The 26,535-nt window shown below is 42.8% G+C and overlaps 1 protein-coding gene across 1 annotated transcript in view; it reads left to right on the top strand.

Annotated features, from left to right (window-relative positions):
• Positions 1-9,653: 9,653 nt before the first annotated feature.
• LOC149437898 (cytochrome P450 2H2-like) overlaps positions 9,654-26,535 on the top strand; it is a 31,805-nt gene continuing 14,923 nt past the window's right edge. Inside the window, exons 1-6 of the mRNA XM_089660498.1 lie at positions 9,654-9,835; positions 11,734-11,896; positions 15,502-15,651; positions 17,705-17,865; positions 24,962-25,138; positions 25,731-25,872. Of these exons, the coding sequence (XP_089516624.1) occupies positions 9,656-9,835; positions 11,734-11,896; positions 15,502-15,651; positions 17,705-17,865; positions 24,962-25,138; positions 25,731-25,872 (973 nt within the window). The 5' untranslated portion in view covers positions 9,654-9,655. The remainder of the gene's footprint in view (positions 9,836-11,733; positions 11,897-15,501; positions 15,652-17,704; positions 17,866-24,961; positions 25,139-25,730; positions 25,873-26,535) is intronic.

Here is a 26,535-nt window from a genome sequence, read left to right as displayed (position 1 = left end):
AGTTTTAAGAGGTTGGTGGAAACAGTGCTAACTGACAGCAGTCTGCAAATGCAGAGAACACAGGAAGTTTGGAGCTCACTAGATCATTGGCAGTATGAACAGATATTTTTTGCACCTATTAAATCGATCTATCAAAACACTTTAAATTGTTTATTTAGCATGTACGCAGGTTGAAATGTGTGGCACTAGCAACTTAGCAGCTGGTCCAAGCTGGTGGAAAGGGTAACTGTTGTAAACTCAGTACCCAGGCTACCCAGTAGCCAGCCTACCTGTGCTGTAAAAAGAAGGAAGGCTGTGGTCTAGGGTCTTCTTCTTCTTCCTTGCCTGATTTGTTGGTTCTGTTCTGTTTGTGGTATTGGGACCGCTGCAGTCTGCTTAAGGCACCAGGATTATTGGAGACATCCAAGCCAAGGAGAATGCCAAGATGGAGTATCACCTCATGGAGGTATGCCCTGGGCAGCCATACTACTGTAGTTAGGTTTAGGGAATAGACGTTGTTCACGTTGAACTGTTTGTCGCAACTTGTTTAGTAAAGATACACTAACCATTATAAGCATGGTCTGAAGTTATTTAAAGGGGTGCATGTTGGTTCTGGCGTATCTAAAGAATCAGGGTTTGTAAAGCATGAATGGGTATGAAGCAACATCATTACACAAGGGTTAACTCAGCAAGAGAAAGAAGAGAAATGATGTTGCCAAGGATTCTGAAGCACAAGTTCAAGACACAAAGCAGCCAGTCATCAGGTGTAGTACTTGGTAAGGTGACATGCCTCCTGGTAGTGAGGGGGTTGTTGTCTGGCTCCCTCCCGAGTGGTTGGTATCTAATAGCAATCCGAACCCATGTTACAAAGATTTATGGCCTGATCACGAGGTACAGGAAGTGAAGCAGTTAACAAGTGCACACATGGGGGTTTATTTACTAAAGCTGGAGAGTCCAAAATCAGACTCCCTTCTGCATAGAAACCAATCAGCTTCTAACCTCAGCTTGTTCAATGAAGCTTTGGCAATGAAACCTGGAAGCTGATTGGTTTCTATGCAGAAGGGAGTCTGATTTTTGACTCTCCAGCTTTAGTAAATAAACCCCATGGTGTCTATGTGCAGGTGCACAACGGGACCCCATTCTATTCTTGGAAATAAAGTAACAGAGATACGCTGGACTGGTGAAAAGGGTGCAGGTACAGCACATCCCTCCTAATACAATCATACATCAAGTTACAGTGTGTGGTGACATGAGACGTCACTTTTCACAGTAATTCTGTATGTTTTACTACTGCACGCAGTGATGGCTCATCTCTAAGTCGGGTAACAGTATTAATGTTAGATTTTCAACATGACCAAACTCTGAAAAAGGTACCTCCACGTGCAGTGCGAATAGGCCCTGCCCACAAGCAGACCAAATGGGAGAGGTCCACTACAAGGGTTTACATACACTTTAAATACCCATAAAGTAGATCATATGTATTGCTTCAGTCAACACTTTGACACCTATACTGTTCTATCAGCACTTTGCTGTTCAGAGATTCAGTTTACAGAATGAGTCATTTCATGGAAGGCAGTGAAAACAGCTGATCATTCATTGTGACCTAGCCATATTTGTACACTGAGAGTTATTTACACCTGATAGGAAAGATCATCCCAGTTTAGTTGATCTGAGTTTAGGTTAGCTGAGTGTAGATGATATGATTTAACAGGTATAAAGCAACGTTAAAGGGAATTTACACTTTTTTTTCCCAACATGTAAAAGAAATACAGTAAGGGCCAATTCACACCACTTTTCAAAAAACCACTGCACCAAATCACATAGTACTGCAGTATAATGCAATCTGGTGCCTGTGTTTGTGATCTGAGTTTGGGGTGCCTACCTGCAGTAGATTGCAAAAGACAGTGAGCACAGTGCAGGAAAAACACACAAAACACATATTTTCCTCATTCTGATGTGAACCGGCCATAAATGTCACAAAAATTATAATTATTATTATTATACAGTATTTATATAGCGCCAAAGGGTATGCTCAGCACTGTACAGTAGCAAGGGGGACAGAACATGAGACAAGACAGTAACAATACACTACACAAGGGGTTCGAAGGCCCTGCTCTTTCGAGCTTACAATCTAGGAGGGAGGGGAAGGTGGTACAGGAGGAGATGGCTGTGGGGGATGGAGTGGTGGGAGGAGTGGAGGAGGTTAGTTGTTAGGTGAGGTCAGGTGTTAGGTGAGGTTGGGGTAGGCTTCCTTGAAGAGGAGGGTTTTCAGGGTGCGCCTGAAGGTGAGGAGGGTGGGTGACAGTCTGATGGATTGGGGAAGGGAGTTCCAGAGGATGGGGGAAGTCCTGGAGAAGTCCTGCAATCGGGCGTGGGAGGAGGAGACCAGGGAGCTAGAGAGTGGGAGGTCCTGTGAGGAGCGGAGGGCACGGGTAGGGTAGTATTTGGGTATCAGGTCGGTTATGTAGTTTGGGGCCGCATTGTGAATGGCTTTGTAGGTCAGAGTTAGCAGTTTGAATTTGATGCGTTGGGCAATCGGGAGCCAATGAAGGGATTGGCAGAGGGGGAAGGCAGATGTGGAGCACTTGGTGAGGTGGATGAGTCTAGCCGTTGAGTTTAGGATCGACTCGAGTGGGGATAGCGTTCGTTTGGGTAGGCCAGTGAGAAGGGAATTGCAGTAGTCCAGGCGTGAGATGATGAGGGAGTGTACGAGTTGTTTGGTGGTGTCTGGGGTGAGGAATGTGCGTATCTTGGAGATGTTGCGGAGATGTTTTATGTGTAATTTTAAGTAATAACTGTACATAAAGACAGCTACAAATCTTGTATTCCTGTGGAATATACAGTGCATTGAAAAAGTATTCATCACCCTTGAAATTTTCCACATTTTGTCATGTTACAACCAAAAATGTAAATGTATTTTATTGGAATTTTATGTGATAGACCAACACAAAGTAGTAAATAATTGTGAAGTGGAAGGAAAATGAAAAAATGGTTTTCAAAAATGTTTGTAAATAAATATCTGAAAAGTGTACTGTGCATTTGTATTCAGCCCCCTTTACTTTGATACCCCTAACTAAAATCTAATGGTAACAATTGCCTTCAGTCCCCTAATTAGTAAATAGAGTCCGTCTGTGTATAAGTTAATCTCAATATAAATACAGATGTTCTGTGAAGCCCTCAGAGGTTTGTTAGAGAACATTAGTGAACAACAGGATCATTTTGTAAAGCGCAGCCCAAACTGTATAAATCCTGTATAATAATAATAATAATGAAGGCCAAGGAACAAACCAGAAAGGTCAGGGATAAAGTGATGGAGAAGTTTAAAGCAGGGTTAGGCTATAAAAAAATATCCCAAGCTTTGAACATCTCATGGAGCACTGTTCAATCCATCATCATTGATCATCCAGAAATGGAAAGAGTATGGCACAACTGCAAACCTACCATGACATGGCTGTCCACATAAAATGACAGTTCAGGCAAGGAGAGCATTATTCAGAAAAGTAGCCAAGAGGCCCATGATAACTCTAAAGGAGCTGGAGAGATCCACAGCTCAGGTGGGAGAATCTGTCCACAGGTCAACTATTTGTCATGCATTCCACAAATCTGGCCTTTATGGAAAAGTGGCAAGAAGAAAGCCATTGTTGAAAGAAAACCATAAGTGGTCCTGTTTGCAGTTTGCAAGAAGCCAAGTGGAAGAAACATATAGAAGAAAGGGATGAGAAAATGAACTTTTTGGCCTAAAATCAAAATACTATGTGTGACGGAAAACTAACACTGCACATCACCCTGAACATTCCATCCCCACCATGAAACATGGTGGTGGCAGCATCATGTTATGGGGATGCTTTTCTTCTGCAGGGAAAGGGAAGCTGGTCAGAGTTGATGTGAAGATGGATGGAGCCAAATACAGGACAATCTTAGAAGAAAACCTGCCAGAGTCTGCAAAAGACTTTTAACTGGAGCGGAGGTTCACCTTCCAGCAGGACAACGACCCTAAACATACAGCCAGAGCTACAATGGAATGGTTTAGATCAAAGCATAGTCATGCATTGAAATGGCCAAGTCAAAGTCCAGACCTAAATCCAATTGAGAATCTGTGGCAAGACGTGAAAATTGCTGTTCACAGACGCTCTCCATCCAATCTGACAGAGCTTGAGCTGTTGTACAAAGAATAACAGGCAAATATTTCACTCTCTAGATGTGCAAAGCTGGTAGAGACATCCCCAAAAAGACTTGCAGCTGTAATTGCAGTGAAATTTGGCTCTACAAAGTATTGACTCTGGGGGGCTGAATACAAATGGACACCACACTTTTCACATATTTATTTGTAAAACATTTTGAAAACTATTTATCATTTTCCTTCTACTTCACAATTATGTTGCCACTTTGTGTTTGTCTATCACATAAAATCCTGATAAAATACACTTACGTTTTTGGTTGTAACATGACAAAATCTGGAACATTTCAAGGGGTATGGATACTTTTTCAAAGCACTGTACCTACCTTAAAGGCTAGGTTCACCTTTCACCCCCTTCCAGGCCAGGCCAATTTTCAGTCTTCACCACTATCACACTTTGAGTGACAATTACTTACTCATGCAACACCATACACACAGTAAATATTTATTATTTTTTTAAGACAGAGCTTTCTTTTGGTGGTATTTGATCACCACTGTGTTTTTTTTTATTATTCGCTATATAAATGAAGAAATATCTAAAATTTGGGAAACAAATTTCTGTTTCGTTTTTATTTTACAATTTTGCAAATAAATATTTTTTCTTCATAAATGTATGACAAAATGTATTCTGCTACATGTTTGGGGTAAAAATAACTCAAAACAGTGTATATTATTTAGTCTGTGTGAAAACTATAGAGTCTACAAACTATGGGATATATATTTGAAAATTGATCAGTTGAGACTCTAAAATGTTCGAAGCTGTTATGACGTATGGCAGTGATCAGGACACTGGTATGGAGTATGGCGGTGATCAGGACTTTAGCATGAGGTATGGCAGTGATTAGAATGATGGTATGGTGGTAGGGCAGATCCCCACAAGGCCATGCTCTTTTTAAACTGTGACAGCAGGTGCAGGAAGAAAATCCCTGCCTGCTGTCACAGTGGGGAATCGAAGGGGAAAGACAGGTGATCTTTGGTAACATGTTACACAATAAATATGGGTGTAACATGTAATATGTTACCACAGGTGAACTTATCCTTTAAAGTGTAGCTAAACCCAAGAACAAAAATGTAATATATTGCAGTTTACAAGTCCTTAGATGTAACTGCTGCATTACTTTTTACAATTTTCAGGCTATAGTTCCCCTTATTTTAACCTGCTGGTCATGCCATTAGCACACTTCCTATCCTAGGTTGACAATTCTCATTCACCGTACAATCCCAATGGAAGTATGGAAGAACAGCATTGTCACCCCAGGACATGAAATGGGCCAGGACTACGCAACACCCGCTTCTTTTCTCCATAACATAGTATGGTATATTTTTGCACTTATTGGTTACAATATCACCAAACGCTTTGAATGGTATATTTAACAGACCAAAACTGAGCAAAGGATTAGATCCATTGTTAGGGTTGTGGGATTGTGGTGATTAAACTCAAGCAGTAGTTGCATTTACAATGAGTTGCTCCAGTCCAAAGCTGTCTAGGGCATGACAGCTCACTTTTATTCAATAAACAGAAAGTTCATGGGATCTCTTGTTTGTTGCTCAAAGATCCCTCACAATCTCTAGAGGAACCCTGGCTAAGAAAGGCTGAGCTAAGAAATTAATTGGTGTTAGGTGGATAAGTTTGAGATGTTACACAAGATGAGCATATGAATATGAAAAAGATCTCCTTTGGTGGAGGAGCAAAAGGGGAGAAGAGGAGATAGGAGTCTGACCCCTCCAGAACGAGAGGGATATCCGCATCTATCCACCTAGCCCTTACAGCTCAGAAGTATCTGGGAGGCCACCCAGTGGAAGGACAGTAATATTTCCACCTTATCAGCAAAATATATATATTGTTCACAATATATAAAGGTCGTAATTGGGACATTCGCATTGTGTCTAGCTAAGGACAATAAATACATAGCCCCATTTAGAACTTTGGGTTGTACAAGCTGAGGTGCACATACAATATCATTTGCACTGTCAGATTATATAGAATTGTTATTGATTATTTATTATTAATCATTTGTCACTTAATATCATATTTCACATGCATCTTTATGCTCATTTAATATTATTTATTATTAATTATTATTTATTTATTTAGCATTTTTTGCACATACACATTGCGTTTTGCACATATATGTCACTTTAAATGGTGGGTTTATCTAATATCAGCGATACAGCATTCTATATTTATTAAAGTTTTTCACATTATTGTTTTTTAAAAATATTGTTTAATAATTAATTATAGCACAGAAGTTTTTATTTGTATTCTATTTTATATTTTTTTATATATAATCATGGAATAATACTCATTTATATCATTTATTATTTAACACAGTAGTGCATGAAATGCATGGTTAAAATACTTTAAATATTTTTAGGAGGTGGAGCGCGACACAACCAATTATTTATTTGTCATGTGCCTATCAGTTGCCTACACGGGGGGTTTCTTCCAGAAATATGCACAAATGAAAAACTGAGCCCACTGGCTCACAGATTGCCAGCACTGCTGCTTCTCTCACCAGTCCCTCTGACTGTGTTGATCAGTTCTTCTGGATATTTGGCTTTTCAGAGCCCTGCTGCATGGTCCACCTCTGGTCTATGGATTGGGGTTGTCCTGACACCCTGATAGGAGCTGACCTGACCCTTGGAACTGAGACCTACTGTCTCCTGGTTTCTGGCTGGGGCACATCTGACTCCTCGGTTGAGACCCTCTGTTTCTTGGCTTCTGGCTGGGGCTGATCTCTTAGTTAAGCACTTTTGAAGTCTTAGCTGAAGCAGATAGCAGACTTTCCTTTACTTTGTAGCAACAAGTAGTTTAGGAGTCAACACAGTCCCTTTTTGCAGTAGTAGTAGTTACAGGGCTGAGCTCCTCAGATATAAGCCAGTTAAGACAGACTGAGACAGCCCAAAGGTAACGTAGCTGAGCAAAGTCCCTTTGCAGTAGCAACACTTGGACAAGTTCTTCAGAACACTAGCCAGTGTTTCCTTTTTCCAGACCCATGCTGACTATCAAACACCAGAGGAGGTAGCAAGTACACAGTGTCCCCAAATTCCTCAATGTCAGTATTCACAAGACCCAAGGACAGAATTGTTGTCTTTTTCCAATCTTCCAAGCGAAACCCTCCAGTGATACCAGACAGAGTTTTGGTGGACAACTCCCCTCAGTCAGCTTACTGAAGAACTAGGGTCACTCTCTCTAACTTCAGGCCTTCAGGTAGACCCGCCTGAGGCCACATGGCAGCAAGTGCTGAGCAGGGCAGCCTGCCTCCAGCCTGGCTGGTGCAATCCACTCCTGGGAAAGACACTGAACCCATGTGCTCTCAGAATATAAAACCCACTCCCAGCATGTGGTGGGACTGATTTCCCCTGCAATTTGCCAGGGCTGTATCCATATTCATGCTGTTTATTTGCCTAGCTGATACACATGGGAAGGCTCTCATAGCTTCCTGAAGGCAGAACTCAAACTCCAATAGCACCAGAACAGCATGAACAAACCTAACTAATCAATTCCAGCATTCTGTTATGCAGAATACCACTCTGAATTTACCTGACTGCCTCTCTGGTAAGCAAAGAAACACAGCTATGCTTTACCTAACTATACACATCCTAGCAACTGACTAGGATAGTGCTAAACCTAGATCACATTTTCCTATATTCTCACGGTGACAGAGCCTTCCTCTGTCACAGGTTTGCATACACTTTATATACACTTTAAGCTTGACACACACCACTCACACCAATTTTGCATAATTGCTTTTAATTAATTTTTCTCTCATTTTTGGGGCTTTTGTTGTTTTGGTAAGGGTTTTTTTTTTTTATTTTATTGCAACCTAATTAAAATTATATGCATGGCATGTAAACATTTTTATAAATTACTCTATGCGGCATAGCACAATATTGCCTTGAACATCACAGTAATTGCTGACATCGCAATACTGGCTGCAACATCATATAAATTACTGCGACTTAAGAATCCTTAAAGAGCAACTATAGAGATCCTGTAACTACAAAGTCTCCACCAAAAGGTAAAACCTTTGAAATGTTTTAAGGTGGCTCAACACCTTCTTCTCAATAAGATAGACTTTACATTAATTTTAACCATGACATCACATACTAATTATGACATCACAGTGCCTACTATGAAATTATATATTGACTGTGACATCCTACTACCCTTCTATGGCATCACAATTCTTCCTGCAACGACACAATTGTTTTTAACATATTTTTTGGGGGGAATTTAATACAGTCAAAACAGTGTTACAATACAAAATGTTTGAGGGAAAAAATAATTCAAGTTATAATGTTTGAATGTTTGAAAAATATCCAACCTGTTTGATTGCTTTCTTTTCAATATGATTCCAGGAGAACCAAATCTTTATGCCCATTGCTTCATTATCCATTGCTGCAATTCCACTGACATACAGTATGTGTGCACATCTTTACTTGAATTGAATATGGTTTCTTAAAAATAGTATATTATATATATATATGGGTTTACAGAGCTTTGCGAAGAAGAAAGCAAGAGTTGATGGTGGGGTAGGGCAGAGAGCTAGAAATGGAGACAAAGATGAAGAGGTGTGGTGGATGGGAACTGATGAAGGAGGGCACAATAGAGGACAATGGGAGGTGGTAGCTGATGGAGGGCACTGAAAAGAGACCAAGATGAAGACGTATATGGTCAGGAACTGGTGATGGACGGGATGATGAGGGCTAATCCTTGGCGAGGGGCGGGGGATGGAAGCTGATGGGGAGCAGGAAATGAAAAAAATTAGACAAAAATGAACAGATGCTGGGAGCAGGAACTAACGATGGAGATGTCAGTTTGGTGATGTAGAAGCTGTGTTATGAGCAGGTAAGTTAAGGCTGACAAATAGTATTTTTAAATTATTTTAAGAATTTCCTTTGCAATAAATATTACAATTGTTCCTTTTTATTGTACCAGAATATTTAAGGATAAATACAACATGCTTTGGGTGTGATGTAAGTTTTTCACTGGAGATGCCAAGGCTAACTCCAAGTGCAAGAATTCCAAGATGCCAAAATGTTGTACCTTTATCAATCTCTGTATTTTGTAGACTGTCACACAGGACTTTAGTTTATTTTGAGCTTTTCTGAGTAATATTATCTATGTTTGGTCAATGAACTCTTGAGAAGGCTTTGGATGAAGTATAACTCAGGGCTCCAGATACACAATAGTTATGATAAATACAAAATAGTTGATTAAAACCCCATCCATTTTATGCTGGTTTACTCCTGAATAATTTAACACGAAAAGTTTATTTCATAGATATCACATTCGCATGACATTTAAAAACCAGCAGGGTAAGTAAACCTTAGGAAATCTTTATAATCTGTTATGCAACATGCTTTTAACTAGACCAAACTCCAACACGCCCTACCTCAGTCATCAAACGATAGTTGGAATATTGTCAAATTTCATCTCACAAATAAATACAGCAGTTCGTGGTTTAGAGACAATACACAGAGAGAATTGTCAGGATGGCGGTGAATGTGGCAGCAACACTTCTTCTCGCTTCTGGGGTGACTCTACTGATTTACCTCATTAAATGGTGGATGAATGTAAAGAAGAAGGACTTGCCACCAGGACCCACTCCTCTGCCACTTCTGGGGAATATTCTGCAGATTAGTACCACTGAATTGCCAAAGTCTCTGGTGAAGGTAAAAATAATCATTCTGATTATTCTAAAACAATGCTCTCTTCTTGTATTCTAGGAAGAAATCTCTCATAATGTCAAAAATTGCAATCTAAGCTGCTACATATTCCAGTCTATGAGTCACATTTTTACAAAAATGATGGTGAAATAGGCAGAAAAAGAAGAAAGTACTCCCAAACCATAAAAAAATTCATTTCTTTCAGTGCTCTAGCAATAACCAAGCTGCAACACAGCTCTTTCCTCCACCTGGTCTCACAAGGGACATTGAGAACAGCCATAGACTTGCCACTACAAAAGAAGCCCTCTGCTTTTGGCGGACATGGAAGGGTTAGGAAGATATGAAAGTTTGACAGCTTACCCATAGCAACCAGTTACCACATTTGCTAGTATGGTGCTTATGTATTGTCAGTTTATTGTTAAGGTGCCATGTTTTAAATACCAGCCAGGGAATTCCCCCTTTAAAATAATCCTTAAGAGATCCAAATGCCTTGAAAATGTGTGCACTTTGCATGAAAAATGTTCATTGGCTGGATGTGTCGTAATTATTTTTAGTCTTTGGAATTTCTACCAAAATAAAGAAGAGTGGTAAATCGTAAGTGCCTTGGAATTTGGGGTTGATTTATTAAAACTGGAGAGAGCAAACTCTGCTGCAGTTGTGCATGGTAGCCAATCAGCTTCTAACTTCCGCTTGTTCAATTAACCTTTGGCAATAAAACCTGGAAGCTGATTGGTTTCTGTCAGAACTGCACAAAAGTTTGCACTCTCCAGTTTTAGTAAATCAACCGCTTGTTTTCTTGGATTACTGTCCTTCCCTGACTTTCTAATAAAAGCAAAAAACAATCGATCAGCAATTGGGATATATGCTATTCACACTGCTGGCAAATCAGAGCAGGGATCAGTCAGCCAGGGAATATGGACTTGTTCACAACAGATGCTTTGAGGCTATGTAGGCAGTCATTTCAAGTGCACCCCTAATGCATAGACATAGCTAAAATGTCTTGTTTTCTTTTGTGTCAACTCAGTCCTTTTTTAGTGCAGCGGGTTGCAATGCAAAACACTGTACAAAAAAGTGGCAACCACCCCAACCCATAACTAGCCTTTGCAGTCATCTGCCATTGTGCTATTGCTGGGTGTCACATGCACCCACTGTGTCTTTAAGGAGGGGTGGGCTCCCTCCAGGCACACCTACCTTTAATCTATCCATTGCTATATGTGCTCCTACTAAGGAGACTCAAACAAATATAGAATTAAGACTGCAGTATGCAGAGGAGCCTTGACTTGGGCACTGCAGCTTGCAAATATGTGCACATAAAACCTTCTGTTTTAAAGTGGCTTCTTTTTCAGGATCAGTTTGATTGTTTTGCAGGCTGGCTGGTAAGGTGTGCTGGGAAATAATTTGTGTGCTTGTGACATGCAGTGCAAAATCCCGCATCATAACACCGCTGCGGTTAATAGAACTGTATAGAAATGTCAGTCGTGATATTTCAATAAACCAGCCCTAATGTCACTGTTTTTCCCCACATCATTGTTTTTACTTCCATTGCCTGCAGTATCTGCTTCTGAACATCTAGGTCTTTTTGATCATGTCCCAGGACAGTCAGACACCCCACCCTGTCTTCTCAATGTTCACCCTGCAGTAGGGATACAGTAGAAGCCCTGTGCTGTCTGCTGACTGTTCTGAGTGAGAAAGAGGCCCCATTGTCAGTACTCTCAATAAGCTGAATGTGGGACCAAATGTTAGAAAAGCCATGTCTTGCTCTTGTAAAATATATTCTTGCCTGTGACCAGCCAAACACATCAAGATAGTTGGTAGACAGAAGCACATTAGGTCAACTTCTTCCTTTCCTACCTCTTCTTGAACCTGAAGAATTCTGATAAAAAACCTCAAATCTCTATCAACAGCTTGGTGAAAAGTATGGACCTGTTTATACAGTCTACCTGGCCAACAATCGAGCAGTCATGCTAATTGGCTATGATGCTGTGAAGGAGGCTCTGGTTGATCGCAGTGATGTGTTCAGTGAAAGAGGGGAAATGGATCTAATAGAATTATTCTTTAAGGATTTCGGTAAGATTCTAAAAACAAAATAATTATCCTTAATTTTGTTTCATATGTATTCATTAGAGACTAACTGTATTTATTGTAATGCAGATGTGGTATCAATGCTATTAAAGGTGCACGCTATTCAATCCTAAACATTCATCATGGAAGCATCATGGATTAGACACCAAAACACTAAGGTCCCCTTTTTCTGGTGGACATGATCAGACCCTCCATTCCCCTCTATGGAGCTGCAAATGTAAACAGACTTCTGTTTTTACACCCAGCTACCTACAATCTGATCCACTAAAAAAAAATGGAAGGACATCTATTTCCCTCCATCTGGGTGGATCGGAGGGTAGTCAGGTGTAAATGGACTTCCGGTCCATTTGCACCCAACTGCCCGTACAGCAGAGTAGGCTGTGTCTGTCTTCTTCTTCATAAGTGGTGTGGACATGGACCTGTTACTTGCCTGCTCCACTCCGCTCTGCTCAGCGGGGGATCAGCAGACAGATTCCTTGCTGAACTAGTGGATTCCACCCCATGTGAAAAGGGCCTGATGCTTGTGGGCCCTATAAGATTTACTGTGACCAATTATAAAACAATATCTCCCTGAAAATGAAAGGCAGAGAGTCATCTCCCTGTTCTTGATTATGCAGGAACCTAAAGAGTCAAATATACGCACAGTTCATAAATTATGAATTAAAAAGTGGGATCAATAGTGGTTGTGTACTTAGGCGTGCCTGTTACAAACAGTTGCGCAATTAATTAATTTGCTAAAAGTCTTTATTAGGAATGTAGTTATAGATAACATGTTTGTGGATATGTAACTTTCCCCTTCTTCAGGGCTTAGGTAGAGTCTTGGGATCAGATCCAGAATAAACACAACATAATAAACTGGCTTGGGGCTGAATTCCCATTGACTGGTGCTGATCTACTAGCCAGGACAAGTCATGGTGAATCCAGTTCATCCCAAAATAGATTATTGTTGGCATTGGTTGTATACTACTTTCATAACTAATGATAGCTGTTAAGAAATCACTTGTTCTCGTAACTGTTTGTTTTAGGCACACCTCACTACACAACAACTAATTATGCATCAGATAGCCAGCATCCTCAACATTATCAGGTTTGAAAAGCCTAGGACCCAAAAATGGTCCTCACAAAAACACCCTCACCTCAAAAGTGTATCTCATACAAGGTACTTGTAGGAAATTTTTCAGCAAGTTTAAAGCGGAGTTCCAGTCATTTTTGTGTTTATTAAAAGTCAACAGCTACAAAAACTGTAGCTGTGTACTTTTAGTAAACACACACTCACCTGTCCCAGGGTCAAGCGATGTGCTCACCTTCTCCATGCCTTTTCTCCCTCTCCTCTCCCTGGCACCGACATCTCAACTGTGGGCACCAGGCTGTGACAGCTTGTGGCTTCATAGCTGGATGCCCACTGCGCATGCGCGAGTCATGCTCTGTATTCTGATTGGTCCGGCAGTCTTCTAGGACCTGTGAAGTGTCCGAGAAGACTGTGGGAGGAAGGAGGAAGGCCAAAACCAGGTATCTGCTCCCCTCCAAAAAAGTGCTAAATTTGGCAGTGGAGGGGGGAGGAGGTAAACAAGCGGAGCTTCCATTTTTGGGTGGAACTTCGCTTTGAGGAGTTTCCTAGGAGATGGTTGTTTTCACTCTTTATAAGGCGAACCTATAAATAGCTGTTTTACAGAAAACATATTACAAAACAGAAAATTAGCAACAGTAAAATAAACTGGATTAAAAATGAAAAGCACTTAAAGTTCAATTCCAATCCACTACAAAGTATGCTCAATAAAATGTATTAGATTCATCATGAATAACTTATTTTGTTCCCTTATAATTTCAATGGTAAGCGAGATCTCTGAGCTGCAAAAACAGCCATCTGTTATTGTCTCTGAAAAGGGAGTTTACAGAATTACAGAACATAACCAATCAAAGGGCCTAAGAGGTGTGTTGAAAGTATATTGAAATGTTCAATGATTTTCAGCAGACGCAACCCTTAGTTCCGATTTTTCTAAATACATCTACATTTCTCTCAGACGAGGTTTTGCAATCTGTCAACCAAATTATTATAGTACAGAAACAAATAATGATTTGATAGGATCAAATAGCATATGCTTTTTTTGTTAAGGATATTTATTGTATTTTATTAGCCTTCTGTTCCTTAAAATACAGGGTTATTGGGCATCGAGCTGATTGTTATTTTATTTTCCTCATAGCAGGAATTATGGAAACTGTATATTGTTTGTCTCTGGTAGTTTGATCTTAGGTCAAAACCTAGACTTGTATATTTGTATTTTGTTATTAGAAAGGATTTAGCACATATCATTTGTGACAAGGCTGCAATTACAGTTTGTCCAGACTCTGGTAAATACTGTTTATGACCTTCAGTGGTATATTTAAGTTTCGTGCTCCCCCCTCACCCATGGAGAGACCTTGACACCGACCAACACACCCCTCCCCCATGAAGAGAGCCTGACATTGACCAACAACATCCCGGTCCCCCCCACTCCAACCCAAGAGAGCCTTCCTCTATCACCACCCCCCATACACTGCCCACCCCGGCGAGAGGGAGAAGTCACTCACCTCTTCAGCTCTGGACATCCCTGGGAACAATAAAGCAGCCTGTAGCCTTTCTCAGATCCCACCTGGTCCCTATGCTGCGTGTGTCCCTTCTTCCGTCCCTTCTTCCGGGGGGGTATGCCCCCCTGAAAAATGCTGCCCTAGGCAAATGCCTTGTGGTAAATATGCCCCTGATGACCTTACTATACAATCTCCTACCTGCCAACTAACTTTCTTTTGTTTCTTTTTTCTGTCAATTGTGCTGTAAAATAGAACGTTTTATTCAGTTAACTTATGTAAATCCGATGAAACCCTTGTACAGAAATTAGCTTTAAATCTGATCATTTTCATCACTAAGTACAGTTTATACTGCTGGAAGTTTTACAATAGCCTGCCTGGCAACTAACCCTGCTTTCTATTCTTGGGGCTGTTTTCTGTAAACTGGGATGTTAATTTGATTGTTTTATTTTGTTAAATGTAATAAACTCTATGATTACCTAGCACAAACATGAGATATAAATCAGAACACTTTCAAAGGTGACTTGTAAATTCTATGTTTTGTACAATATTCCCATTCTTTCCGCTCAGTTCCAGGTTCAGCAGACAACATTATCATCACATAGAGCTATTATCATAAGTCCCTGTTTCCAAAGGGACTCATGGTCTAATGTCTCTTACACTCATACATACAGACCAATTCTTGAGGGAGACAGTTAATCCAAACCATTCTGGATCTTAGCCATGTGACATTTCCACAAAGAATCTCCAAACACAGGAGCTAAATCTTCTTGCTATGTTTGTCAATGTGAGCTCAAAAGGGAGAATAGGTCACCTTTACTGGAAGCATTGCACTTAAATTATTATTATGTTTTCATATCATAAGAGGAGACCCATGCAAAGACAATGAAAATCCACAAGCTCCATGCTGATAGTGTCCCTGGTGGGATTCATGCAATATAGAGGGGGTCAATAGGCCATTGTTTAAAATGTTTGAAATTTAAAGGATTTTTAAGAGCAATATGTATAAAACCTTTCAAATCTTTTAGGGGTCATCATGAGCAATGGAGAGAGATGGAAGACAATGCGTCGATTTTCCCTGACAACACTGAGAAATTTTGGAATGGGGAAGAGGAGTGTGGAGGAAAGAATCCAGGAGGAAGCTCGGTGTCTCAGGGACAGATTTATGAAGATCAAAGGCAGGTGGAGATAATACTGAATTATAACAATAGTAACACTAAACTCACATTTATTGTACATGGAATAACCCAATCTATCGATCCAAATTATTCAGATCTAACACCATTTCCATAGATCCTTACTGCTAGGCTGGTGTAACAGTATGATCCAATATGATGATGGCTACCTGTATTATATCTCTTGGCATGTGATGTGTTATAAAAAAAGTCTGGGCACTCATGAGGGGCTAAAGATTAAAAGAAATAGGCCGTACCAGCCTAGTGCATTATCCTTGGGGGTTTATTAATGGTATGAAAAGCTAAAACATACTCACAAATATGTATATCGGGCATGTAAAGCCACCACCTAATGGCACAGTGAATGTAAAGACCCAACAGAGGCCAACGTCAGGAATGCGCCTTCCGGGATCCAAAAGCGACTTACACGGTTCAAGGGAACTCCCTTCATTAGAGCCCTCATGGTGGGCTGTAAAGGGACATCCTTGTAATTTCTGGCTTTCTAGGAATTGACAGCTGCCTCTTAAATTTCAGCAACACACAGTAGGCACTGATTCTCAGGGCACTAACTTAGTTATGTCCCTTGGTGATGTGACGACTGCAGTGCATCTCCTAATATACAAGAATACGGGGATATGACCAGGCTATTGCTAATGTACAAGAGGGTGGGGAAGTGATCAGGCTGTATAGTTTTAAAAACACTCTCATCCTCTAATTCACAGTTACCATTTTGGAATAGACTTTTTGGAGACAATTAGCATGCCTGCTATATCTAAAAAACATAAGCAAACATCATAGAAAGTCATATTAGTTAACAATGTACAGTATATTATATACAGTATATTGTCTTTTTACATAGATTTTTTTCTTTTGCTTGCCTGATTATAGTTGCATATCATGAATGGCCCTATAGCCTTATTGTGGAGAAAATTAAAAAAATCAGAACTATAGTAAAATATCATATGGTTATCATCTGCATCACAGAAGAAACCTGAAATGATTTTCCCCATTGATCTGTAAAAAAAATCAGATGATAACACACTGATGTTATGCTTTATGTAAATACAGCTAGGTCCATATATATTTGGACACAGGCACACTTTTAGATCTTTTCAGGTATTTACCAAACCATATTCAAGCTATAGTTATAGAATGGATATGGGCTGAAAGTGCATACTCTCAGGTTTAATTTGAGGGTATGTACATCCAAATTGGAGGAAGGGTTTAGGAATTACAGCTCTCAAGATTAGCCATCTCTGCTTTTTCAAGGGACCAAAAGTAATTGGACAATTGAATATAATCATAAATAAAATGTTAATTTTTAAAATTTTGTTTAGAATCCTTTACTGGCAATGACTCCCTGAAGTCTGTAACCCATGGACATTACCAAAGACTGGGTTTCCAACTGGGTACAATGTTTGCAGGTGCTGGTCGGATTGAATACTGCCTCATCAAACACATCAGGGACTACAACAAAATGGTACCTGTCTGCACACTGCCTCAGCACATAGTGAACTCCTATTAGTTAAAAATGTCTTCATCTTGGTCTCCTACCCATGGGAGAATCCTCCTAACATGTTTCACCCAGTAGTAACTTAATTGTAGAAGCCTCTATGATTAAGTCAATACTGGATAAAACACATTTGCGGGGGTTCTCCCATGGGTAGGAGACCAAGATGAAGCCATTTTTACTGAGAGGAGTTCACTATATTCTGATGCAGTGTGTGGACAGGCACAATTTTGTTGTAACACTGAAGCCTTGGGCTAGGAAATGTTAAGAGAGCTGTAGATCAGCTTTGTTTTACTAAAGGAGTAAAGTCTGTCCACAAGTGAATTTGCATCTAGCTTCATCTCATTTTTAAGCTAAGTGATAATACACTTTGCAAAGTAAACATGCTCTACTCCTTTAGTAAATCAACCTCAACGGGTTTATGCCAGACCTTTGTGTAATTTCTTAGTATTTACCCAAGGTTCTCAGGGTGAAATTGTTTTCTAAAATTCTGGATATTAATGTTGGGGATGAAAATTCTAAATGGTTCTCCTTTTGTAATAACAGATAAACCAATAAACCCTACACATGTACTAAGACTGGCTGTCTCCAATATCATCTGTTCCATTGTATTTGGAGAAAGATTTGACTATGAAGACAAGAAGTTCACAACCCTTTTGACACATGTTCAAGAATTTGTGGTCCTGGTGAACTCCCGATCAGGCCAGGTAAATGTTTACATTGTACAGTTGTATGTGTATTGTGGGAACTCGCTTCAACGTGGTAGAGCTTTTAAACGCACACAGCAACTCGCTTTCTTTTTCAGGGCCTTTTTAGCCCACTTTTATTTAAAGAATGTCCCATAACATAAAGAGGTTCCCACGCAGGGGTATCCACCATCACATAAAACAAAATTCAGCCTCCTGGCTTATACTCAGCTTGATGTCTGCCTCCTGCAGACTTCTTCAAGACACGGCTCTTGTACACCGCTGGCCACTAGCACACAGCTAGTCTCTAGCAGCCCCTTGCTGCTTTTGGCTTCCACCTCCCCTAGGTGAAGCCCACCTGACTCCTAGCTGCCGGGGTGGAGCCCTGCTGACTCCTATCTGCCGGGGTGGAGCCCAGAACCCTGGTCCTGACTCTCTCTAAAGGCCTGCACACACCTGTGCAATCAGTCTCCTGGCCATTCCCAAAACCTGGTCCCAGGATTGGAGATTTCATCCCTCCCAGATCTCTTTGAAATCTCCAGGCTCCAGATCCCAAAACAGACCTTACAAACAAAGGAGGAAAGTGAAAAGCCACTTTCCTCCGTATCAAACACTTAGCCTGGAACCCCTCAACCTGCCTCGTTGAGAATCCTGGGTGACAGATCGCCCTACTGTCACAGTATATACAATATGCTTATCTTACAGTGATGCCATATACTATAAATCAGGGGTCTCAAAACTTTATATACAAGGGCCAGTTTACTGTCCTTCAGACTTTAGGAGAGCCGGACTGTGGTCATCAGGTGTAGAAAATGTCCCAGTATCAATGTGTCAGGAATGGACTTGCCAGTAATGGTGGGACTCACCTGCCTTGTGGGCTGCAGTACCAGGGCTGGCCATCGGGTGCTCCCAGCAATCAGAGACTCAACCCTGCAGCCAGCCAAACACCTGAAGCTGATCATGCAGGTGTATTTAAGGGATGGCCAGACCTGCAGTCTCTGCCTTGGTGTGTGTTTTTCCTGGGCCCTGTATCTTGTTACCTGCATTCCTGTTCCTGTCCCTGTCTGACTGATTCGTTGCTGACCCTGCCTGATCCGGACCTCTGCTGACTTCTCCTGTTTCATCCCTGGCTTGTGACCCCGACCATTCTCTGCCTGACCCCCTGTACCTACCTGCCCGATTGTTATTGACCCGGCCTGCCTGACGACGCTTGCATTGTATGTACTGTTATCTGTGGGTGGTTTGGTTTGGTTCGTTTGCACTGTGTTATGTTTTAGTATTGCACTGCGTTTATGTTTGTATTGTTAGTCTTTAATAAATTATATTGTTTATAACTTATCTGAAGCCTGCGTTTCCCTGCGTCAGTCACATACCTCTGGTCACACCCCGGAGCGCTGACATTACACCAAGGCCAATCCTGACCAGAAGTGGCTGCACAGGGAAGCCATCTTGGCTTGTTGCTGGGAAGGATGGATCTGGATGAGGTTGTGTATTTATCTCTGCTAGTGTTTGATGACAGAGAATATGCTTATCAGACTCTGAAGGAGTATCCCCGGGATCAACTACTAGAATGTATACGGATTGCTCATTGCCTAGTAGATCAGGGCACAGAATTCTCTGAGGTGCAGCCATTGATTCAGGTTTGTGCTGAGTTGGTTTCATCTGGTACCCCCGAATGCAGGGATGAATTTTTGCCGCCATTCAGTGCCGACCAGGTAGAGTCCCTGGTATGGTTATTTGAGGATGATGTGGATTACTTTCTGGAGCGTTATTCTGCATGTTCACCACAGATACTAAGAGATTGTATAAACGCAGTGCAGTCATTGACCAGACAGGCTTTGTGTAAACTGAGCTTTGTTCAATCCATACTGCAGACATGGTCAGACTTGTTGCACCCAGCCTCAGTCAGCTTACAACATCATTCCTCCACTCAAGGCACTCTTCCTGCATCCCCGACAGCACCCCCAGTGACTGCCCAGTATACTCTAACTACCACATACCAGTCCTCTGCTCCCACTCGCTGCACCTATCCTTTCTTTAACCCTGTAAAGAAGTCCTCTGTAGCAACTGCTCCCTCCTCTGTTCCATCTTCCAGCTCTTCTCTGTCCTCAGCTGCTCCATTCGTTTGCAGACCTGCGTTTACTTGCAGTGCCCCAGTAGTTAAAAACAGAAAAAAGCGGAAATTCTTTCCAACCAGTACCATCCTGCCAGTATCCAAACCGGTGAGCCTGCCATCTGAGAACCTGCCTTCCGTGGTTCAGCCTGGTGCCTCGGCACCCGCACCTCAGCCTGATGTCTGTACCCAGCCTGATGTCTGTACCGAGCCTGATGTCTGTACCCAGCCTGATGAACTGATCCAGCCTGATGATCCTATCACGCCTGATGACCCAGTGCCTGCTGTCGAGCCAGACGATCCGGTACCTGATGACCCGGTGCCCACTGTCATGCCTGGTGACCCAATGCCCGCTGTCGAGCCAGACGATCCAATGCCTGATGACCCAGTGCCCGCGGTCATACCTGGTGACCCGATGCCCGCTGTCGAGCCAGACGATCCAATGCCTGATGACCCAGTGCCCGCTGTCATGCCTGGTGACCCGATGCCCGCTGTCGAGCCAGACGATCCAGCGCCAGATGACCCGGTGCCCGCTGTCGATCCAGATGATCCGGTACCTGATGACCCAGTGTCTGCTGTCATGCCTGGTGACCCGATGCCCGCTGTCGAGCCAAACGATCCAGCGCCAGATGACCCGGTGCTCGCTGTCGTGCCAATTGACTCAGAGTCCACTGTTGTGCCTGGTGACTCGGTGCCCACTGCCTTGCCAGATGACGCGGTGCCCGCTGTCGAGCCAAATGACCTGATGCCTGGTGACCTGATGCCCGCTGTCGAGCCAAACGATCCAATGTCTGACCCAGTGCCCGCGGTCATGCCTGGTGACTCGGAGCCCACTGTCATACCTGGTGACCCGATGCCCGCTGTCAAGCCAGACGATCCAATGCCTGATGACCCAGTGCCCGCGGTCATGCCTGGTGACCCGATGCCCTCTGTCGAGCCAGACGATCCAGCGCCAGATGACCCGGTGCCTGCTGTCGAGCCAGACGATCTGGTACCTGATGACCCGGTGCCCGCTGTCCAGCCAGACGATCCAATGTCTGACTCGGTGCCCACTGCCTTGCCAGATGACGCGGTGCCCGCTGTCGAGCCAAATGACCTGATGCCTGGTGACCCGATGCCCGCTGTCCAGCCAGACGATCCAATGTCTGACCCAGTGCCCGCGGTTATGCCAGTTGACTCGGAGCCCACTGTCGTGCCTGGTGACTCGGTGCCCACTGCCTTGCCAGATGACGCGGTGCCCACTGGCGAGCCAAATGACCTGATGCCTGGTGACCCGATGCCCGTTGTCGTGCCTGATGACCCGGTGCCCACCGCTCCGCCTGGGGGCCCAGTGTCTGCCGCCCCTCCTGGGGGCCCGGTGCCTGCCGCCCCGCCTGAGGGCCCGGCGCCCGGCGCTCCGCCTGGGGGCCCGGCGCCCGTCGCCCTGCCTGGGGGCCCGATGCCTGTCGCTCCGCCTGGGGGCCCGATGCCTGTCGCCCCTCCTGGGGGCCCGATGCCTGTCTCCCCGCCTGGGGGCCCGGCGCCCGCCGCTCCGCCTGGGGGCCCGGTGCCCGTCGCCCCGCCTGGGGGCCCGATGCCCGTCGCCCCGCCTGGGGGCCCGATGCCCGTCTCCCCACCTGGAAGCCCGATGCCTGTCGCTCCGCCTGGGGGCCCGATGCCCGTCGCTCCGCCTGGGAGCCCGATGCCTGTCGCCCCGCCTGGGGGCCCGATGCCTGTCGCCCCTCCTGGTGTGCCGCTGTGCCGCTGCCCGGAGTCCTGCCCGGTGTGCCGCTGCCCGGAGTCCTGCCCGATGTGCCAGTCTTTGATATCCCGCCAGTTACCAGACCCGGGCGGTGGAACATTTTACCCAGCTAGGACTGTTTGGAGCGTCCTGAGGCCGCTCCTTGAGGGGGGGGGTACTGTCAGGAATGGACTTGCCAGTAATGGTGGGACTCACCTGCTTTGTGGGCTGCAGTACCAGGGCTGGCCAGCGGGTGCTCCCGGCAATCAGAGACTCAACCCTGCAGCCAACCAAACACCTGAAGCTGATCATGCAGGTGTATTTAAGGGATGGCCAGACCTGCAGTCTCTGCCTTGGTGTGTGTTTTTCCTGGGCCCTGTATCTTGTTACCTGCATTCCTGTTCCTGTTCCTGTCCCTGTCTGACTGATTCGTTGCTGACCCTGCCTGATCCGGACCTCTGCTGACTTCTCCTGTTTCATCCCTGGCTTGTGACCCCGACCATTCTCTGCCTGACCCCCTGTACCTACCTGCCCGATTGTTATTGACCCGGCCTGCCTGACGACGCTTGCATTGTATGTACTGTTATCTGTGGGTGGTTGGTTTGGTTCGTTTGCACTGTGTTATGTTTTAGTATTGCACTGCGTTTATGTTTGTATTGTTAGTCTTTAATAAATTATATTGTTTATAACTTATCTGAAGCCTGCGTTTCCCTGCGTCAGTCACATACCTCTGGTCTCACCCCGGAGCCCTGACACAATGGGAGCAAACAATGCCCCATTTTTGGTGCTAATGAGAGGAACTGTGCTCCTTCGTTGTGTCATTGGGGAATTGTGCCCCATCACTGGGACGAATTGTTTGTCCACTGGTTAAAAGAATGTGCCCTTGATTTCTGTCCACCTTTAATAATGATGTCCCCAGCATGGGTGGCTGCACTGCAATCTGTCTCAGCATAATTTTTGTGATTGGCATGCAGCAAGAGGAGAGAGGGGAGGGGTGAGTCTGCATGTGGCTGTATCTGAATGAGTTAATTTATCACATGTCAATATCATGTGGTCTATATGGTCCCTTCCGTTTTGGCTTGTGTAGACTTTTCTGGGAGTTAAGGCTATGGATTATGGAACCAGTGTGATTTTTTTAAACTTCAGTCTTGCACACACATACAAGACATTTGAGACCAGCCCTAGTTGAAGAAAAATGTCAAAGGATAGCAATAGCTTGGCAATAGACAAACACTCTGAATAATGGAAACTTGTTTCGGTAAAGTTAAAGCAGAGCTCCAGCCAAAAGGGCACGTTCCACTTTAAGGACTCGTCCCCCGCTCTCCATTAAGGATTTGCACCTTTGGTGCCTAGGCAATCGCCTAGGCGATCAGAAGCAGAAGTTGTCCTACCCCCCTCCCTCCCTGTAGTCCTCTGAGACATGTGACAGGTCCAAGAAGACTACAGGACCATTCACACAGTGCAGCACTACTCGCTACTGTCACAGCCGGAAGTCCACACTGAAGATGCAGGCACCAGGAACACAGGGCAGCCGGGGAAACGGGATGTGGGGAGGACAACGCGGGATCAAGGGACAGGTAAGTGTCCAGTTTTTAAAAGTCAGCAGCTACAGTTTTTGTAGCTGCTGACTTTTATTTTTTTTTTTATTTTCACTGGAACTCTGCTTTAACCGCCCTGGCGGTATTCTCGAGTGTAGCTCGGGGTAAACTTTCATTATCACAAGCGGTAACCCCAAGCTACACTCGGGAATGCCTTGCAGTGCTGCTCCAGGATCTCTTCTTCACTTACCTTGTCCTGCTCTCCAGCGATGTCCCTCTGCAGTGTCCCCTGCAATGTCCTCCGGCGGATGCCGGCATCTGTCTTCTGGGTCGTACGGGGGGTGGAACTGGCGGGAAATTTGAAAGTTGTAAAAGTGACATTCACTAAATTCACATAGTAAAACATTACTGTATCAAAGCATTTCACATACATTTTGTCCCAAGTGCTTTGTCCTGTGCCCTGCCTGCATTTTTACTGCTCTTTCTGCCTGGAAACTGAGAAATGTCCATGGTGTCCAAAAATCGTCCCTTTAGGTCAAAAGCAGTTTTAGACCAGCTAGAGAACAGCGATAGTAAATTAGAATCACTTGCAGAATTGAGTGATAATGATTTGTGGGAAAATTCATCATCAGACACTGAAAACGATTTTGCGACTTTGCTAAGTGATGTGTAAACTTGGCGCTATATATCAAATTTCAGCGTTTTTGGTTTGATTATATTATTGAATTACATTTATTATTATTATGTTATTATTTTTTATGATTATTTATTAAATTATAATTTATGATTTCGTGTTTCAAATTTTAACATACCCGGGATGTTTACTACTCTTGTTCGGAGAGATTTCTTTTTGTTTACAAACGGTCTTATTTTGCAAAGGTAAACTGTAAAACAACAGTACATTTTCAAATGATTCTCACAGCAAAAACAAAACACTTCTGAAAGATACAATGCAGAAAAGTATATTAACATAAAAAAAAGAGGAAATAGAAAATAATAGATTGCAAGTACATGAAATATGTAGACAATAAAGTAGGCTGAATGATACAACTGTCAACAGTATATGCCAGTCAACCTTCACTTGGAATGTTGTTAATCATGCAATAAATGTCTACAATCCCTCCATGATTCCCATTTTTTATCAAATAAGTGCATCCCATCCAGTAAAGTATAATGAATTTGTTCCATGAGCATCACGGCATCAACCCTGTGTAAAACGGAGGCCAAGGGTACAGTATTGGACTTCCAGTGTAAGGCAATAGCCCACAAGGTAGCAACACAAATAGTATGTATCAGTCTCATAGTGGCAACAGGGATCCCCGGGACATGAGCCCCCAATAGGCAGGCCTGCATGGATAATCGTACCAGGGTACCCGCCAGTGAGGCAGCAACCTCAGATATCTTACGCCAAATCCAAGATATGGTCGGGCAATCCCAGAATATATGAACCAAAGTACCTGTGAGACCACAGCCCCGAAAACATAAAGGGGACACCTGAGGGAACAATACATGTAGTCTTGATGGGGTATAATACCATCTGGTTAAGTTCGGAGAGATTTCAGTGAGTTATTCCTAAAAATTACAGGCCTACAATAAAAAAAAATACATATTTCCATTCAAAAAAATGTACTGCATTGAGCACAGATATATGGACATAATCAGACCGCTAGGGAGGCTATGTATGTTTACAATGTAAGGGAGATATAATGCTCATTATTTAACACCTGAATTAAAACTTTGTTTCAGATTTTTAATCTGTTCCCAACCTTAATGGGCTATGTCCCTGGCCCCCATCAGAAACTTTTTTCAAATTTTGAAAACTTAAAGAAGTTTGTGATAGAAATGGTGGAAGCTCACAAGAAGACATTGGATGAGAACTGCCCTCGCGACTTCATAGACTGCTTCCTCATAAAAATGAAAGAGGTGAGTTTGATTTTTAATTCTTGGTCTAGAATCTGATCTCTTTTCTAATTCAAGGAATGCTTTAATGGGTTATTTCAGATTTTACTGCATGCCTTGTATGAAGTACAAAAGTGGCAATGGATACAATATTGTAACGTTTATCTGCAGTGGGGTTTATTTACTAAAACTGGAAAATGAAAAATCTGATGCAGCTCTGCACAGAAACCAATTTGCTTCCAGGTTTTATTTTCAAAGCTTAACTGAATAAGCTGAAGTGAAGCTGCTGGCCACCAATTACAGCTGTAATGTGCTGCTGTAAAAGGTATTCCCCGGTATGCACCGATTGATTATTATTTTGTTACAGTTACTGAGTTACAGTAAAAGATTCATGATTAGTCCAATGCCTCTTCCCTAATGGCAGCTATCCAAACTACTGCGAAGAAGTGGGAAAATGGAGGGGATTCTTTAATTCTGATGCCAATAAGCAAAAGAAAAACAAAAATCAGTATGATCCAAAGTGGCAGCCTGGTTCAGGATTAGTGGGGACTTACTTGTATTGTTGTAGCCTTATGTTCCATTTGTTTGCTAAAATGACTTTGAAAATATTTTTCAGGAAAAGAACAACCCAAAAACAGAATTTCATAGGGATAATTTAATAGGGACAGTTATTGACCTGTTCTTTGCCGGGACTGAGACTACAAGTGTAACACTGAGATATGCATTCTTGATACTTCTTAAGTACCCTGAGATACAAGGTAATGTCATCTTTTCAAATTAAAATATGAAACCTTTTCGGCTCACCTATTTGATCCATGTAAATATAAACAAGCTGCAGCATGCAACGTTACCAAATTTCTTCAAATTACAAATATCACTATCAAAATTATTGTGTTACAAATAAGCATGCAGATACTTATTCGTAAACGCATGTGACTAATATCAAATGAAAAGGTGTCAAGCAAACAAGTTCATAATAATATATGTGCAGTCCATATAATATTATTATTGTAGTGCCACCCCAGAAGGAGCCACTTGGTAATTTTGGGTCCTCTGTTCTGCACCTTAACTCTAAGAACAAACCCAGTCCCTGGTTGAATAAAATCACTGTGAGCACAAGTAACAACACAGGTTTAAAATACCTTTCGCCTGGCTGTGGGGTATTGCCAATAAATAAACACACACCTGTTTAGTGGTAAACACACTTAGTCTATTGATATGGATTAGCAAAAACAGCAGTTGGAACAGGACTGGACACACAGCAGGCAAGGTAGTGCATAGTCTGCAAAATACGGTGAAACCTATAGCCAGGTAATAGAAGAAAAGAAAATATATATATAACTCTATATCGCTAAATAGAATCAACATGCAAATTAGTAAGTCAACAATAAAAATACAACTGAACTTCAACCGCTTCCCAT

The sequence above is a fragment of the Staurois parvus genome, unplaced genomic scaffold (assembly GCF_062004578.1).
Source record: "Staurois parvus isolate SC_StPar_1 unplaced genomic scaffold, SC_StPar_1.0 ptg001249l, whole genome shotgun sequence".
Taxonomy (NCBI): Eukaryota; Metazoa; Chordata; class Amphibia; order Anura; family Ranidae; genus Staurois; species Staurois parvus.
This window is presented reverse-complemented; position numbering and strand designations above follow the sequence as displayed.